This window comes from Lissotriton vulgaris, chromosome 2_1, assembly GCF_964263255.1.
Source record: "Lissotriton vulgaris chromosome 2_1, aLisVul1.2, whole genome shotgun sequence".
Classification (NCBI taxonomy): Eukaryota; Metazoa; Chordata; class Amphibia; order Caudata; family Salamandridae; genus Lissotriton; species Lissotriton vulgaris.
Window position 1 is genome coordinate 1,683,714,067 of NC_141687.1, and position 19,830 is coordinate 1,683,733,896.

The 19,830-nt window shown below is 44.6% G+C and overlaps 1 protein-coding gene across 1 annotated transcript in view; it reads right to left on the reverse strand.

Moving 5' to 3' along the window:
• Positions 1-19,830, reverse strand: part of LOC147733093 (uromodulin-like) — a 241,770-nt gene that overhangs the window by 28,696 nt on the left and 193,244 nt on the right. The window contains exon 3 of the mRNA XM_086957640.1: positions 8,227-8,988. Coding sequence (XP_086813766.1) covers positions 8,227-8,988 — 762 coding nt within the window. The remainder of the gene's footprint in view (positions 1-8,226; positions 8,989-19,830) is intronic.

A 19,830-nucleotide genomic window follows, 5' to 3' on the forward strand; every position in this document is an offset into this window, starting at 1 on the left:
TGTCTTTGAAGTCCAGAGTTTCTAGGATGATCCATTGCAGGTCGGTTACACTGTGGCCAGCTTCTAAGTAGTGGGAAGCCATTTTCGTTGTACTTTTTTTACAGTGGACATTACTCCTGTGTTCGCATAGTCTTTGTCTTGCCTTTCTGCAGGTCATGCCTATGTATCGCATATTGCACGGGCATGTGATCATATAGATCACATGACTAGTTTGACAATTGGTGTGTTTTCTCATAGTCCATTTGAAGTCCGGGAGTAATTCAATTTCTTTCGTGGGCTTTGTCAAATGGCACACAGAGCAAGTTCCGCAAGGATAGTGTCCAGTTATCGGGGGATTGTTCCACAGACCAGTTCTGTCTCTAGGTCTTTTGGGTGGGGGTCTGGTATGAACCAGTAGATCTTTATCTACAGTGCCATGGAACATCTATGGGGAGTACATTTGCCCCAAGTGTGGCCGGTCTCTACGTGAGCACCCTTGAGAACAATCACATCCTCAATGAAAGCAATCCCTACCAGAGTCATATCCTTTTTTGGAAAAGGTATATTGATGATGTCCTCCTGATATGGAAAGGTGACAACATCAACCTGCAAGAATTCCACGTATGGTTAAATTCACTGGACACCTGCCTGAAATTCACATACACGGCAGACAAACACAGTCTAGACTTTCTAGACATCAACCTTTCTGCTGAGGATAATACACTCCAAACTCGAACCTTTTTCAAACCCACGGCAAAAAACAGCTTACTTTCTTTCAATAGTTTTCATCCAAGACCACTCCGCGAAAACCTCCCTTACAGTCAATTCCTCAGACTGAGGAGGAACTGTAGTAGAACACAGGACTACAAGAGGCAAGCCAACGATCTCTGCGAAAAACTGAAAGTACGAGACTATCCACCCGCAGTGATCAATAAATGTAAAAAAAGGGCTCAAAACCAACCCAGAGAAGCCCTTCTAGAAACTACACAAAAACCAGAAGATGATACCATTACCCGTGTGACAACTTACAGTCCCGTAAGCAACCAGATCAAGAAAATCATCCAAAAGAATTGGAGAATTTTAACATCTAACACCCTCCGTTGGCAAAAACCTAGATTTGCCAATAAAAGGAGCCGCAATTTGAAAGATCTACTGGTTCATACCAGACCCCCACCCAAAAGACCTAGAGACAGAACTGGTCTGTGGAACAATCCCCCGATAACTGGACACTATCCTTGCGGAACTTGCTCTGTGTGCCATTTGACAAAGCCCACGAAAGAAATTGAATTACTCCCGGACTTCAAATGGACTATGAGAAAACACACCAATTGTCAAACTAGTCATGTGATCTATATGATCACATGCCCGTGCAATATGCGATACATAGGCATGACCTGCAGAAAGGCAAGACAAAGACTATGCGAACACAGGAGTAATGTCCACTGTAAAAAAAGTACAACGAAAATGGCTTCCCACTACTTAGAAGCTGGCCACAGTGTAACCGACCTGCAATGGATCATCCTAGAAACTCTGGACTTCAAAGACAGTAACGCAGAAAAAATCCTTTTCGAAAAAGAACAGCGTTGGATACATAGATTGGGCACGGACTCCAGAGGCCTTAATGACAATATCCCTTGGCTTAGCCTAAACAGATAACTCTTCACCACTACTGGTCTAAGCACGGTCCTTGTATGAATCAATGAACTCTCTCAAATCTGAAATGTCCTTTCACCAGTGCTACTCAAACTGTGAAATTTACTTGACTATATATTTTTTACTAACAGATATGGAAGTAACTCCTTTATTTACTATCATAACTTCTTTCGAAACAGTAAGCAGTGTAGTGACACCATTTCACCAAATAGTGAACAAACTTGATCAGCTTAATCGAGCCGAGTGGGTCCCATTTTTTAAATATATTATTTCCCCCATTTTTTAAATATATTATTTCTTTCTTGGAATTCTTTACTACCTACTTTTTTTCATAATCAATTTTTCAAAGTTCTGATAAAACGCTATAAGATATCTCAAGAGGAGTACTATATTTACGGAAGTATGTCTTCCATGCTCATCCTGCACTACTTCTAGCCCGGGAAACAGTATTCTCTGTTTCCGGATAGAAGGTGGCAGCGACAGCACAAGCTGCGGTAGGAGGAGAAAAACGCCACAGGTAATGTCGGAAGTGAGCGCCACGCTATCCGCATTAAAGACTAAGGTAACGCAATTATTTCAGCATTGTATTTTTCCCCTTAGAGAGGCGCTCCTCCTCAGCCCCAATATCCGATGAAATGCACTTTAGTACTAAACCAGGTATGTGCCGATTCACCCATATCGCCCGACCTGTTCTGCCATTCATATTATACCACGCTCGTTTTTGTTAAAGCTCCCAAATGTGCTTTTCACAACTTCTCCTCTAGTCAAACGATACGGCATGCCAAACGTGCAACCACCACGATGCATGCACCACGAGGCTACATATGCCAGCTAAACTCCGCAGTACAATTGTTTCCTGACCGATATTAATTTAGAATATCTATAATTAACTGCCTCCAGGTCACACCATACCAGCATGTACCGCACCTATAACACTACGGGGCATTCTGCAGTTTATCAATGACGAGAGCACTACACAGCGTCTCACCTTTTTGTAAACTGTACAAATCACTGTTTAAAGACGCGGCTCCTGATAAGACCAACCCCCGGCCGCAATGAGTTAACTTTACCATATATGTAAAAACCTATCCACACTACTAACAAATAGTCATGCATGGATTTTCCACTCAAGGCATGGGTCTGTGTGAGTTGACACTTTTTTGGAGTATGTATCGGAGCTAAAGTATTGCCATTTTAAAGATGTTTAGAACCTAGAATTGACTAACAATATGTCTATTTCTGGTATGTTTATTGTGTGTCTCATTATGTGTCCTTGACCCCTCCCCCTACCCCACCATGTATGTTTTTTAACCTTCTGCCAACAGGTACAAAGTTACCGTGGACTACCTAAATCAGGTTAGAATCCATTTTTCACTTCACTTGTTCACTTCACACTGGTCCTGAAGAAAGCCAAACGACCTACATAGGCAATTAAGGCTGAAACATGTCGACCATTTTAGAATGCACTTATCAGTGTGCCTGAAATCCTTAATTTTCTAGAGCAACACGCCTACTTAATGACCATTACTACCCGAATCCAGAGCTAATAAAGTTCCGACTACTGGCTGTACGGGTACTTTTAATTTTTCCTCACGTCACCTATTCACGATCACTACTGTTTTTAACCATGGGTAAACCCTCCGGGTGGAGGTTGCATAACAACTGACCCAATGATTATGCACACACGTGTTATTAAGCGGGGAGACAAAATATACCGCTACGAATCACTACCAAAAACACGTGCATGAGGGCCTTTTATCTTTGTGAGACACCACGAATCGATCTGCATACCCTTGGTTATGCAGGACCAGTGATCCTTCCCCATTGATATTTTGATAATCCCAGGAGACTGAATGGATCAGTACTCTACCTCCCCTTTTGTGATTTTTTGTATACAAAAATTAATCTCAGCCATTGGTAAATGCCCAAGACATATTCTAGTACATTGCTTTTTTGTTCACTGTTAAACTTAAGTAGCAATCAAAATCTTGGATTGCAGCTGAGGAGGAGAGTGCAGCCTAGTGCTGGTTGGGCTGACAAGAGCAACACGAACAAATAGTGATGGATGAAATTAATTTGGTCAACTGGCAAAAAACGTAGATGAAATGAAATCAGAAGCTAACTTCCAAGTGGTAACTTGGACTTTGATTGCATTTGGCTGATTCAAAAGTATTTAATAGGTTTACCAACAGGCCCGGCTCCAGGAATTTTTCTTTGGATGGGCCAAGGGTGCATTTTGGTGGGCCATTGTGGGCCCAATTTGGGCTTCTTGTGGTAGCCTACATGCCCTAGATTACATCATATCTATTTGCAAACAGTCACCACGAAACAACAGATCGATTGTGTGTATGTATACAGAGCATGTGGAGAGTTGTTTGAAAGTAAGAGCAATATATGGACTTAAGTGCAAACCCTAAAATTCCAGTTGGCCAGGCTTCAGCACAAGATCTTTGTTATATTCTCACCATGTTTATGTGGGCTTTCCCTTTAAAGATTAGTTCTATTTAGATTTCTTGTTGTGGCGGTGTTCTATGTCTGGGCTTCTGGTCAGTTACCCGTTAGCCTTGATGTGGACACCAGCTTTTCTCTGTGACTCTTAATAAACCACAATTACGTTTTTAATACATCTTTGTGGACAGCAATTCTTCCCCTACAACAATCTTCCAGGCCATATTACCCACTTTTGTACCATCCTTCTCCTGTGCACCTTATCTCACAGCTAACCTTGGGCCGCAGCCCCAAATCAGCCACCATCCAGCTCAACATTCATTAATCCCGTAAAAAACATTACTAAAATCCCCTTCAAACTTAAAACATTGAATATAGCAGTAAATATAATTTGCACGCATGTTAAAATATGTTCCACAGTAACCCATATGGCATGATTGCTAATTAAATAACAACAGAAAGGCCATCATGACAGGGTCGGCTTTAGCGAAAGTGCTAAAGATTTTTTTGGGCGCCCTACCAGTTGACCTCTCTCTCCGCAGATACCATTATTACCACCCCCCCCCCCATCAGTGCCCTTCATCTGTCCGTAGCCCCTCTCTCATATGCATTTCATTTGCAGTATTGCACTACTTATATCAGTGTAGGGTGTCACAATATCTTACATCACGCGCGCATTATACAGGGACAATGACTCATACAGGTATGTAAATCAGCCTATAGGGAATGTCACATAAGCCAATAAGGATTAGAAGGTGTAGGAGTCAGTTGTCATCAATACTGGTGGGCAGTATATTTTAAGAAGGTTTGGGCTGGGAAAGCACAAACTCAGGATTTAAAGCATACCCCAGTGGTTGGGGGTTGGCTTTACTAATAAAGATGTATATTGACCCTAACTTTTTTAGCAACATTAAAATAATGAAAGACTTGAGATGTTCTAACTATAACATTCATGTTTGTATGCATCTCTTTGATGACAGTTCATAGGTCTCTGTCCTGTGTTAGGATTGTATATTATGAACTGCAAGTAACAAAATAATCTATGTAACAAGGGTAGTAACCCACTGAGCTATCCACATAAAATTAATCACCAGATACCTGGACATTTTTATTGTTGTCTTGCATCCATGGCCATAATAATGAAAAAACTATGTAAATGAAGCAAGGCAAGTATGTGCCTTGCCCGGCCTGTGTAGATTGTAAAAATAAGCACAAATAGTAACACATTCTCTTACCTACTCCCTTAGTCAAACTTCGTGTCACAGCCCGATCTGATAAGCAGCTGCAGGGGTCAGGAAAGGCGAATAAGGATAAATACACGTATTTTCTCCAGCGCTGAATACACAGCAGGACAGAAGTTACTCGGTACCAAATAAAGAATGTTTCCCCTTCGCCATGCCCCACTGCAACTGCATAACACCGTCCATCTTTCTAAAAGGAAATAAGTGATTGGGGTGCCTGTGAGAAATAGCCCAGGTCCAAACACACAACTCCCAAAAAAGAAGAAAAACAATGTTCGCCCCATTTTCTATTGGCCTTCATGTCCTCACTGCGTGGGACAAGGATCTTGTTTGGGTGGGCCACGCTCATGTCTAGGTGGGCCTGCCCCACCCAGCCCACCCGCTGTAACCGGGCCTGTTTACAAATAAGTAACCATCTAACATTCCAACAAACCACACGTGCAATCAGTGATTTGTTAAGTCAGATATACCTGCTGGTGAGACACCTGAGACCGCTCAGCATCACGCTGCAACACACTGGTGTGTGTACTAATACTCATGAGCCTCCACCAAGGCTTTGACATGGTGTTAATGATTTGCCAGGCAGCCTAATGGTCAACTGATCCTGGGCTCTATTCATTTGTACCTGGTTCTGTATGGCCGCCTAATCAATACCTACATCTGGCACTTCTAATTAATTAATTAATTGTGGGTTTGTAATGCGCTAGAATTGACTCCCGAAGGAGTATCTCTGCGCAGTAGACCGCTGGGGAACCCGTCCTGGCTTTCCCTGTGAGATGGTCTCTACTGGGTACCTCCAAGGTGAAACCAGGCATCCCCGGCGTATGTGGGGGGCCGTTGTGGAGATGAGGCAAGTTAATGCCCAGAGTTGCAGAGTGTGATCCCTGGTTAGAGTAGGCACCGAGGTGAGAATTATCGAGTCCGCTGACCCTGGTCCACGACCCTGCCGCGTCGGGAATTGAACCCTGGTCCCGGCCGCCCTCTGCTCCCGGGTCTGCCGCCTCTAACCAGTGAGCCACACCACTCCACTTCTAGGCCAATCCAAAGCCACAGAACCTGCTTCCATTTGCAGACCCGGAACAATATCAATATCAGACATTGCAGCTGTCAGAGGTGTATGGCCTAGATCCCTCCCTTACCACCCTAGAGTCCAGCATATGTTGTTTCCAACTCTACAGTTTATGACAAGATCGGGTTCATATTTCAATGTCAGAAATGATTTCTATACATGTTTACCCTCCTTCCTTCTCCGCTAACTAACCCCCTTCTTCACTTTCTCCAACTTTTCCTTCCTTCCTCTTCCTTATTCCCCCAATTTATTCCCCCTCATCTCCATTCCCACATCATTCCTTCCCCTCTATGACTCCTACCTTACGCTGATTGTTCTCCTCCCCCCTTATGTACACGCCATCATTACCTCCTGTCCACTTACCTATTTATACCATATCTTCCCCGCCTTTCTCCTCCTGCATCGTGTTTACCAATTCCAGATCGATAAAAGACCTTGTGTCGCATTATTGTTAACATGTAAAGCGCATCTATGCCATTGGTGACCATGCGCTAAATAAATCAGTGAAATAAATACATATAGAAATGGCGAAAAGTCTACTTGCCCAGGTGGGATCTCGGTCAGCCGCCTGCTATGGAACTCTGTGCTATGAATGAAGCTATAGCTGTGGCTACTACCTTCAAAGCGCTGAAGAATTGCTGATCGCCTGACATGTTTAAAAAACACACTAAGTAAACTTGTTTTAGTCGAGGTTTCACTGGTCCTGACTAGGCCAGGGTGACATTTTAATTATGCCCGAGTAATTGGAGCAATTTCAGATTACTTTAGTGACACAAAATTATTGAAAATGACACGATTACGCCCTTTGCCTACTTTTGGGTAATTTGGGGAAAAAATCCCACCCACGAGCACAGCAACAGAGAGTGAGTGGCTGCTGGCTGCTGCTCTTCCTGTCCTGTTGGATAAATGCTATATTTTAGCGCAAAATATATCCTAAGGTCCATTTTGAAAGAAAGGTGAATTTTACACTATGAAAATAATGCTAAATGCAGTTTTGCGCTCGGCGAACAATTCCGCATAGTCGCACACAATTTTTTCTGCAATTTCATGTAATTGAGCTGCAGTAAATTCCAAGATTGACGCCTCCCCCCCAGTCCTGACTCAGGTGCACCATGTTATGTTCTCACGTTCTCTTTACTTTTGACACACATTACAGGATCTGGGCCTCAGTAACGGGTTGCCACCTTTTTCACAGATTATTTCTAGACATAGGTTCCTGTTTTAAGCTTCTGCAAGGGCCAGGAGCTGTACTTGATTTTTCAAAATATTCTTTATAATAGTAATTCTTCCTCTGTTTTCTATAATTAAAAACATAGGGATGTGTTAGACAGTTCTAAAATGCTATTCAGTTTCTTATTGTGTTTATTGTTTCACGTTTATATTTCAGAACGGTATAAATACCGGTTTTTGCAGAGATTTCCATTTATTTCCTGGCGGTGACATAACATTACCAGCTACACTGCCCATGTGGCAACCAGTCTCACTCCGCCATCGCTCTGAGGCACTGCGCATGTTTCCTATTCACCACGCAGGTTCCGTGACTTACTTTGTCATCCAAATACATCATCCAGATGCCGGAACACACTCTGGTGGTCTTAGTCGGCTGCACCACGAAGGTTTGCTAGCAAGATTGTTGTTTTACTCCACATAGTTGCCACTGTGATACTGACTCTGTAAATTTGAACAGCTGTCAGAAAGAACCCTCACGGCATCTCTCGCGTAGCAGTATAAGTGATTTGCGGGTCTGATCGTAAAGTAAATACCTCACACACTCATTCATCGCTTCAGTCGTTCACTAAGGGATACATTCGTTCGTCCATTCTGCACCCCTCTTACCCGTGCAGTAAACCTCAAAGGACAGGAATCGCGAGAACTTGTAGACGTAGAACCCGTTGCTCGAGCTCGTATCCCCGGCTGGCTTCGGGCAGGCCTTGATCAGGATGGAGCTGGCCTCTTTGCAGGTGTAATCGATTTTGTTTGACAGGAGGTTTGCGGTTGTGATCCCAGATCCCAGGAGCGGGTGGCTTCCTTCTTGGAGGGTGAAGGGCTGTCCTGAGCCACACTTCACTGGTCCAGTGCAGCCCTCCTGCAGCCTGACTCCGGCATTTCCGATGTACCGGAACCAGCCGGATAAATACCGGTCGGTGGGGAACGCGCCTCTGGAGTCAGCATTGGAGAGCCGAGCGACTCCAGACAAAGTCTGATAGTTCTCACAGGGGTCGGCGCACCTGATTTCTGCACCGATCTTCATACAGTCGGTGTTGTCGTCACAGGGAGCTGTAGGGCACTGGAGCGCGCGGTTCAGGGAGCACAAGTGGTTGGTGGGGACATTCGTGCAGGATTGAGGGGCGCACGTGTTCAGGACGGAATCAGCGCATTCATTGACGTCGACGCACTTCTTCAGTGAGGAGTTCCAGGTGGTGCTTCCGGGGACACAACAACTAGCCGTGGTGCACCTTACCACAGGAGAGCAGTCGTTGCCGGTCCCGCTCCCGCAGTATCCAGCTTTGCACATGCATCTCACATATGTGCGTCCAGGCACAGGTCCTTTCATGATCACTGAGGCTGTGTGATGACAGTGAAAACTTATCCGTGCATCTGGTGGGCAAAGAAAAAGAGATAGATGATCATCGTGTCACACTGAGCAGTTCGGATCTGAAGGTGGTGGCATAGAGTGGAGTGGCATAGAGTGGCGTGGAGTAGTGTGTCATAGTATAGAGTAGAGTAAAGTGACATAGAGTGGAAACAGGGAGTTGTGTAAAGCATTGTAGAGTGGAGTAGTGTTGTAGAATGGCATCAAGTGGAGTAGAATGTTATAGAGTGGAGTGGCATAGATTGGAGTGGAGTGTCAGTGGAGGAGAGTTTAATGGAATAGAGCATCACAGAGTGGAGTATCACGAAGTGGAGTAATGTGCCCAGAGTTGAGTGGCATAATGTACAGTGGTGCAGAGTACATTAGCATAGAGTGCATTGGTGTAGAGTGATTTGGTTTTGAGAAAAGTAGTGTAGAGTGCATTGGCGTAGAGTTTATAGTGACACAGAGTAGCATAGAATGCAGCGGCATAGAGTAGAGTAGTGCAGAGTAGATTCCAGTGGTGTAGAGTGCAATGGAGGAGAGTGGCATAGAGTGAAGTGAAGTGAAGTGGCATAGAGTGGAGGGGTGCAGTGGCATATAGTGCAGTGAAATTGAGCGCAGTGGCATAGAGTGCAGTGGTGTAAAGTGCAGAGGCATAGAGTTAAGTGGTGTAGAGTATAGTGGTGTACAGTGCAGTAGAGTGACATAGAGTTGAGTTGTGCAGAGTAGAGTGCAGTGGCATAGAGTCTAGTGCCATAGAGTGCAGTCATGCGGAGTAGAGTGTCATAGAGTGCAGTGGCAGAGAGTAGAGCAGTGCTAATTAGATTGCAGTAGAGTAGAGTGCAATGGCCGCGAGTGGAGTTGTGCAGAGTGGAGTAGAGTGAAATGCCATAGAGTGGAGGGGTGTAGGGTAGAGTGCTGAGGTGTAGAGTGCAGAGGGGTAGAGTGCAGAGGCATAGAGTGTAGTGGTGTCAACTGCAGTAGTGTGAAAGTGTAGTTTCGAAGAGTGGTGCAGAGTAGAATAGTGCAGAGGGGAGTTGTGCAGATATCAGCGATGTAGTGAACAGCGGTGAAAAGTAAGCTAGAATGGTATAGAGTGCAGTGACATAGAGCGCAATGGTGTAGAGTGACATAGTGTTCAGCGGTGTCGAATGGAGTGTCATAGTGTAGAATGTTGTAGATTATAGTGGTGTAAAGTGCAGTAATGCAAAGCTTTTGGCATAGGTACAGTGGCATAGTGTGCATTGGTTTGGAGTAAAGTGATGTACAGTGAATTGGTGTGAAGAGCAGTGGTTTAGAGTAGAGTAGTGTAGTGTAGGGTCCAGTGGCATAGAGTGGCGCAGTGTAGACTGCAGTGGCATAGAGTGAAGTGACATAGAGTAGATTGTTTCAGACTACTGTGAAGTGGAGTAGAAAGATGCAGGGTAGAGTGCAGAGGCATTGAGTGGTCGTGTACAGTGCAGTGGCGTAGATTAGAGTGGCATCAAGTAGAGTGGTGCATCGTTGATTGCAGGGATGTAGGGTGGAGTGGTGCAGAGTGGAGTAGAGTGGCGTAAAGTGCAGTGGTGTAGATTAGATTGTTTTAGAGTAAAGTGAAGTGGTGTAGAGGAGTGTTGCATTGTAGAGTGGAGTTGAATAGAGTAGTGGCATAGAGTGAATTGGCATAGATTGCTGTGTTGCAATATGGAGTGGCCTGGAGTGTGGTAGAGTGCAGTGATGCATAGCAGAGTGGGATAGTGTAAACCGGCAGAGTAGAGTTGTGCAGTGTAGAGTAGATAGGTGTATAGTGGATTGGTGTAGCGTGCAGATTCAGAGTTCAGTGGTGCTCAGTAGATTAGAGTGGCGTAGAGTGCAGAAGAATGGCATAGAGTGGTGCTGGATAGAGTGCAATGGCATGGAGTAAAGTGGCTCAAAGTAGACTGGCACAGACTAGGGTGGCACAGAGTAGGGTGGCGCAGAGTAGAATGGCCTAGAGTTCAGTTGCATAAAGTGCAGTGCTATAGAATAGAGTGTAGTGCTGTAGAATAGAGTGGCAAAGAATGCATTGGTGTAGAGTGCAGTGGTAGACAGTGGTGCCGAGTAATGACGTAGAGTGCAATGGTGTAGAGTGGCTTAGAGTGCAGTGGCATAGAGTAGAGTATATGGGCATAGAGTGCATTGGTGTCGAGAAGACTGACGTAGAGTGCAACGGTGTAGAGTGCATTGGCTTTGTGTAAAGTAATGTAAAGTGCAGTGGCGTGGGATGTTGTGGAGTGGTGCAGAGTGCAATAGTGTGGCGTAGACTGCAGGGCCAGAGTAAATTGTTTCAGAGTTGAGTTAAGTGGCATAGAGTGCAGTGCCAGAGTGTAGTGGCTCACAGAAGATTAGAGTGCCATAACATGCATTGGTGTAGAGTGCAGAAGAGTGGTGTCAAGTGGTACAGATTACAAGTGTAGTGGCATAGAGTACAGTGGCACAAAATAGAGTAGCACAGAATAGAGCGGCACAGAGCAGAGTGGAGCAGAGCAGAGTGGGGCAGAACAGAGTGGCATAGAGTTCAGAGAGTTCAGTAGCAGAGAGTGAAGTGCTGTAGAATAGAGTGTCATAAATTGCCTGGTGTATAATGACATAGAGTGCATTGGTGTAAGGTGCAGTGGTGTACAGTGGTGCAGAGTAAAATAACATAGAGTACAATGGTGTAGAGTGCAGCAGCATAGAGTGCAGTGGCATAGAGTAGAGTGTAGTGGTGTACAGTGCAGTGGTGCAGAGAAGACTGGCATAGAGTGCAGTGGCATAGAGTGTATTGATTTTGAGTGGAGTTGTGCTATAGAGTGCAGTGGCATAGAGTACAGTGGTGACATTTGTGCAGAGTGCAATTGAGTGGCACAGACTAAAGTGACAGAGTAGATTGTTTTAGAGTAGAGTGAAGTGGCGTAGGGTGCATCGGTATAGAGTAGAGAGTTGTAGAGTTCAGTGGTGCAGGGTAGATTAGAGTGGTTTAGAGTGGAATAACATAGAGTTCAATGGCATAGAGTTCTGTAGCATAGAGTTCCGTGGTGTAGAGTGGCATAAAGTAGAGTGGCAAAGAGTGCAGTGTTGCGGAGTATACTGTATAGAGTGCAGTGGTGTGGAGTAGAGTTGCACAGAGTACAGGGGTTCAGATTAGGATAGAGTGGTGTGGAGTGCAGTGGCATAGGGTATAATGGTGTAGTGTGACTTGGTGCAGAGTAGATTGGCATAGAGTGCATTAGTAAAGTGGTGTAGAGTGCATTGGTGCAGAGTGCAGTGTTGCAGAGTAGGGTGGCATAAAGTGGAGTGGTGCAAAGTTTTGTATAGTGCAGTGGTAAAGAGTGCAGTGGTGCATAGTAGATTAGTGTGAGGTAGAGAGCATTGTCATAAAGTAGAGTTGAGTGGTGTAGAGTAGAGTGGCATAGAGTGGAGTGGTACAGGGAGGAGTGCAGTGACACGGTGTGGAATGGAGTAGCATAGTGTGGAGTGGTGCAGAGTAGAGTGCAGTGACGTGGAGTGGTGCAGAGTGGAGTGGGGTAACGTGGAGTATGCATTATAAGGTAGCATACTGCCACTACAGACACCACTTCTTCAGTTGAAATTACCATTACATTTGCACTCCCATGCAGTTTTACTGATAAAAGTATGCAACACACAAACAATAATGTGTGAAAATGTCATCACTAAGTGTATTGATTTGATCGTCTTCACAGTTCATTATTAGTCTTTTAAATGTTGTTGTTTGCTACAAAAGAAAATAACATCTGTACAGCTTTCCTCAAGCAGACCATCAGTAGCCAGCATGATTGTCACATAAATCCTCTTCCTTTCAAGTCAGAGAAATAAAAAAAAAGCCTAGCTATTTGGAAGACACAGCCAGACATTTGACTTCTGTCTTTAAATGCTGAGCAAATGTGACAAGATAAGAACATGATTTAAAAGCCTGTTCACAGAAAGCAAGTTTCTTAAAGAATGCATTAAACAAGGTTTAGGCACAAGGAGGGACAAACTCAAGCTAGACAGCCTAAAGGAAATAAATCCAGCAAAAATAAAGCCAGAAAACTTTAGTCACAAACCACAAAGCCAATGGTAAGCAATGGGTGGAATGCATTCCTAGGTCATCTTTCTAAATGCCCCCAAGATGGCTTTAGCAAACCAGACAGCCTGGCTGTCTGGTTGGCTGTGACCTAAAAAAAGAAGTGTGGGACTAACTAAGTTAAACAGTATGCAAGTGACATCACAGCCTGTGAAATCAATGCACATCACATGACATGTGCATCACAGGAAGTCACATCTGTAAAAGTTCAATTAAAAAAAGGCTATTTGAATGGCTATTTGTGGGTATTGAATAAAGTCAAATGTTTGCTTCCAAATCCTAGTTTCCCCTAAATGATTTTGAAGTGATAACAAGCTGTGTGACTTTGGTTCCCCACTACTACTCTTGCACATAGGTATGAGGCATAGGATTGCCACCAGACAAGACTATAATGCACAAATGAAGAGCTGATGGCCTTTAAATCAGCACCTTGTCATGGGCCAGCTGGAGGGGAAAATAATAAAAAGCATCTGCACGCTATTGCTCGGCGGAAAGCAAACAAGGTGCAAGCACTGCTGAATGTGTCCTGGTGTCGGCAAATTATGCTGAGACAAGTTCAGCCAAATTTGCTTGAGCCCAACTTCTTGTCAAGGGGGAGGAGTTCACCCTGGGAAAATAGTGGGTAGACACAATATACCTGCCTTTATCCCTGACTTGTGCCCTAACTCAGATGATGTTACATGTCCAGACCAGCAAGAATATGGTTGCAACGGCCATAGCTGAAGGGTCATTTAAGGCTTTCCTCCTGCCTGCTTTGTACCATTTTTTCTTTTTGTTATTATTGTGTTCTGACTGGTTTCTGCATTGGAAGTTAGGAGAGAGAATCCTGGATTATGGGCTATTTTGTTTTCCTTACAGTACTGATCTATAATTCTGCTCAACAGTGGCTTGCTGCTTAAGCATTATAGCCTTTGTTAGGAATATTTGGCAAAAATACACATTTTTTTTACATGAACTTATAACATCTTCTGAAATCATTGCTAAGATCACAAAAATTGCTGATATAAAAATGCAAAAATACACACAAAATTAGGTTTAATAGAAAACAATCCCAGAAAAAAACACTTTCCTGTGGCGATTCACATATTTGCAACACATTTTGTCCACAGGTGACATTTAACAAAGTTTATATAATTTTACATGTTTTGCCAAATTGGAGTTCTGTTAATTTCGCAAGACTCTGCAAGTGGCATAACAATTTATGAACAGTTATTTAAAAAAAAAACAGATGTGTGAGGGGAGGTACATCTGGGGACAGGGATAGGCATCTGGCCTCTATTTGTAGAATATGAAATTATATGGGTTTGCACACTGCTCTTGTGTTTGTGGCCAGCTTTGAAGTGGGGAAGGATGCTCTCTTCCTGTATGTTTACATGGTATCTGCCATTGAGTTTCCAGAAATTAATTTTTATACCATAGAATTTACAATCTGTTTTTATTGACATTTTCATATTTGCAGTACAGAAACAATACTTATCTGTGAAATAAATATGCTCTTTCAGTGGTACATCAGCATCATGTTCGTTTAGCAGTGTTAAATGGTCGAATAGCGGTTACATGTTCCTAAGGTTCACCCTAGGCCCTTTTCCCTCCCCCATCCGTGGCCCCAATCCTAGGAGGTCATTGTGAGCCAGTGAGCGTAAGTCCATAGGGCCCGATTCACAGAATGAACTTAAGACTCAATCCTAAACTTACTACTATTTTGGTATTCACAGAATGCACTTACTACTTTTGGCATTCACAGAATAAACTTACTACTTTTGGTATTCACAGAAGTTAGGATTTTGTCTTAAGACAAACTTAAGACAGACTTAAGACAGACTTAAGACAAACTTAAGACAAAATCCTAACTTCTGTGAATACCAAAAGTAGTAAGTGCATTCTGTGAATACCAAAAAAGTAGTAAGTTTAGGATTGAGTCTTAAGTTCATTCTGTGAATGCCAAAAGTAGTAAGTGCATTCTGTGAATACCAAAATAGTAGTAAGTTTAGGATTTAGTCTTAAGTTCATTCTGTGAATCAGGCCCATTGTGTGTGAGCCACGGCTCCAAATTCTCCAGAACCTTTTGGGACAGCCCTTGCTTGAGAGGTTGTTTTCTTCCCAAGCATGTACATATCCATACTCATTCTCCACTCTGCCAGTGTCAGACTCGGTATAGCCCCCCCATGCCTTGGCCAGGTCACACTTTGCCACCACCACTCCTAGCCGGAGTAGTGTTAACTTTGTTCTGGGGAGATCAATCTCCATGGATATTCCCAACAGAACAAACTGGGGACTCAGAGGAATTGTCTCCTCCAGGATAGCTCCTAGCTCATCCATCAGGGTCACCCAATACATTTGAATCTGTGAACACTCCCAGACCGTGTGGAAGAAGGTACCTTCTGCCGCATGACATCGCAGACAGTTGGGCGCTTCGGCCCTCCCTATGTGGTGCAGTCAGGCTCTTTCAAAGTACGTTCTATGTAAGTATTTGAATTGAATCAATCTAAGTCTTGATTTGATGGCCATCTCCCGGGGATGCATCAGCACCATTTCCCATTTCAGGTCCTCTATTTCTCCCAGATCTAATTCCCACTTCGCCCTCAACTTCTGCAAGAAATCCCGTTAGTTATTGATTATGGTTCTGTATGTCCAGGAGAATGACTTTCCCCCGATCTCACCCATCAGGAGGCGACCCTCTAGGGGTACGTATTCAGGGTTGTTGCTCATGTCTATGTGTTGTGCCCACCATGCGTGCACCAGCTGTAAGTACTTATAATGTTTGGTCTGATTCATATCATACTTAGTCTGGAGATATGAGCAGGTTACCAGCTCCTTTACGATATAGTATGTTTTTAAGTTGTGAGATGCCCAACAAGTCCCATTACTGGAAACCTTGCAGTTTCACAATTTCCTCAAATCGGTTACCCACCCAAAGTGGGGTTTCCTGGTCACCCGGCCCTCCCACTTCATCTGCCTTTCCACCCTTTTTTCATGCCACTATCACAATCTGTGTAGCTGTTAGGAGTTGTGCGGATCTCCTCCCTCCATAAGTGTAGTGTGTGTATGGGCGCCCAACGAATTGAGCACATTCAAGTGCATATGTGGGGTGGTCTCTCGCCGTATGTTCCCATTCGTTAACAACAACAAGATGAGTCTCCCAGTAGTATGCCCGAAGGTCGGGTAGGGAAATGCCGCCATTATTTTGGTTGTGTTGCAATGTCGCCAGTGCTATCCTCGGCGGTCTCCCTGATGCATGTTTTGCAGAACGTAAACCAATTTCGGGAGCACTATCATTTTATAGAGCGCTGACCTTCCTAGCAGCATCAACGGCAAGGACCGCCACTTTTCCACAGCCGCACAGAATTCCCTGAGTACCCTATAAAGAGTGCGATCCAGTGCCACCGCTGTATTTGTTGTGGCATAAATCCCTAAGTACTTTATACCCTCCTGAGCTAGCTGAAGCCGGCTTGGGCAGGCCGTGCACCGATTTCCCATGTCCGCTGGATAGAGACATGATTTCTCCCAGTTCATTGTATACCCCACGTGTGCGGTGTAAGTTTTGCAACTTTCCATAATATTAGGGATCGACCTTTCCAGGTTTGTGACATGCATCTATATATATAAAGAGATGAGCTCATCCAAACCCTTGTTCTCTTTTCCCCAGAATCCTGTTATGTCCGGGTGCACTCGAATGATACAGGTGAGCGGCTCTAGGATCAGATTGAAGAGTAGAGGGGACAAGTGACATCCCTGGCGAGTGCCTCTACCTATTAAGAATTCCCACGACACCACACTATTAACTCTGGTTCTGGCCAGGGGTCTCTCATTGAGAACAGCGATCCATCGCTGGAATACCGGACCAAATTCAAACTCCTCAAAGCAGACATAAGAAAGGGTCAATGAACGGTGTCAACTGCCTTTTCGGCATTGAGGGACAGGATGAGATGTGGGTCTTCCCTTGTGGTCACCACCTCTAGCCAATCGTGCTCCCTGCGAAGGTTCAGCCTAGTCGACCTCTTTGGCATGAAGCCAGATTGGTCCCGATGGATGAGACCGGTGATTACCACAGTGAGCCTGTTGGCTACTATTCTGGTCAGTATTTTGGTTTCCATGTTAATAACGAGTTAGGTTGGTACGAGCTACACTTCGGTGGCGGCCTGTCCTTCTTGGGAATTACCACAATCGTGGCAATCCTCAGATGTCAGAGTAGACTGCCCACCTCGCTTGCCTCTAAATATAATTGAAGGAGGTGGGGGCTAAATAGCTTCACGTTCTGTTTAAAAAACTCAGGAGGGAGCCCATTAGGGCCCATTAGGGCCCAGATTTGAGCTGGCCAATGGCAGTTGTAATATCCTCCTTAGTAATTTTTTCATCCAACATCTGTGACTCGCTATTTGTTAACTTTGGGAACTGTATAGTTTGAAGGTATGCCTGAATTTGAGTTAGCTCTGCCGGGGCACGTTCCGTGTAGAATATCTCGTAATACTCCGCAAATGCGTTGGCTATTGCTTAAGGGTGGGCGGACATCTCCGTTCCGCCCACGGAATGTGCAGAGATTTTCCCCTTCTGCCTTGGGCAAAGAAGGCGGAGAAACAAGGCAAATCTCTGCACATTCGGGGGCGGAACAGAAGTTGGCCGCCCGTCTCCCGCCAGCCTCCTGCCAGCCTCCTGCCCGCCTCCCGCCGTATTAAATGATATTGAAAAGCCTAAAATTAAATTTAAAATAAAACTTACCTTATTGAGGGCGCATCCTTGCCCATTGCAGTTTCGTCTGGGAACTACGCATGCGCATTCCTCGCCACGAATGCGCTTGCGCAGGCTCCCCCACATGCGCAGTTCCAAGAAGAAGCTGCGATGGGCAAGGATGTGCCCGCAATAAGGTACATTTTATTTTACATTTAATTTTAGGCTTTCAAATATCATTTAATGAGGCAGGCGGGAGGCGTGCGAGAGGTGGGCGGCGGGCAGGAGGCGGGTGGGATGTACATAACGGAAATATGCGGAGAGGCACGGAGATTGGTTCAATCTCCCTGCCTCTTCACGAAAGTCCCTTACTCGACTTCCGCCCAACCCTACTATTGCTACGGGAGTTACATGAGTCCGGCTGTCCTCTGTCTGTACCTGGGCCAACTAACTACTATCTAACTATTTTTTGCTAAGCCATGCAAGCAATCTACCTGTCTTGTCACCTGCATTGTACAAACGTCGATGCATGGCTTGCATCGCATGTTGCGCGTCTTTTTTGGCCAATGCAAAGTATTCCTGTTGAAGAAGTTGCAATCTGCGCAACAAGGAGATGTTGTTACTTGTAATGGCTTTTGCTTCTATCTGCAATAGTCGGGATTCAATCCCTGCAAACTCCTCACCTTCTTTCCATTTTTCATGGGTTATAATGTTCTGGGCCCTATCCCGCAATACGGGTTTGTATGCCTCCCACAAAGTGATGGCCGAGTCTACTGACCCCACGTTCTCACGAAAGTAGAGTTCCATGTGTACCCTGATTTCCTTAGCGACCTGAGGGTCTCTTAATTCCCATGGGTTGAGATTCCATTCCCGTGCCAGACATTGTGTATGGGTACCCACTGTGAGCCACAGGGGCGAGTGGTCCGAGAGGCCTCTCACCAGGTATGCCACCTTATGTATCTCTCCTAGTTCTCCCACTGGGGCCAGTATGTAATCTAGCTGTGAAAAGACTTTGTGAGCACCTGAGTAAAAGGAATAGGCTCTGGTCTGGGAATGTTGCCTTCGCCATATGTCCGTAAGTGTCAGTGTTTCTGCGAACTGTTATAGCGGTGACGCTTTGAGGTCTCCCATTCAGACAGTCGTATGGTCAGGTGTGTGGTTTATTATGACGTTAAAGTCTCCCCCAATAATGTGTGTGTCGGATCCCGCTTCCAGCAGGACCCCTGCAAGCTTCTTCAGCATTTGTCTTTGTAGCCTGGGAGGTGCATATTCACTGATGAAGGTGATGTTTCGACTGTCCCACACTCCCTTAACCGCTACATATGTACCATTGGGATCTGTCCATGTGCGTTCAAGTCTGAAGGGCGGGCTTTTCCTGACTAATATTGCCACACCTCTTGCCCCGGTGGAGAACCCGGTGTGGCCAAGTGTCTTGTATGCCTCTCGACCTAGGAAACCACAAAGAGTGCACTTTAAGTGTGTCTCCTGCAGAAGGATGAATAATGTGGGTGGGTCTGCACACCTCTATTCAACTACTATATTCACAAAATTAAGGTGTTAATCAAATTGTATGCGTGCGGTGCATGGGGAGAGGGTACCACCCCCCCTGTGTATATGTGAGTTGAGTCCTCGGCAACCAGGGACTATGCAGCGCACAGCTCTAAGGTAATATATATCAATCTCTGATAATTCAACTTACAAGAAAATGCTTTTCATATTTAATAAACAAAGCTCAAGATTCTAATGAAATCAATAGCCATGACATTAAAGACGCAATGTAATGCCATATATTTTGTTCAGTTCTTGAATGCATAAATGACAATGTTATTCATGATAATCCATAATACAAGTTTTCAAAAAAAGAAGAAACATTTCAAAAATAACCCAATGCATTTCGGGTCTCTCCTGACCCTTCCTCAGGGGTGTAGAAGGTATTCACAAAGAAAGAGTTTCAGAGTTCAAATCTTCAGGAAAGATTCAGGTTGCGAATCTACAATAAAGTACGTATAAAGTTTCAAATTCAAAATAACATATATTTCAAACCAATGCCAACAATGATTACAGCTACTCGAGTCACACTCAAAGAGATCTTAGGGTGAAACTTGCACTTTCCAAT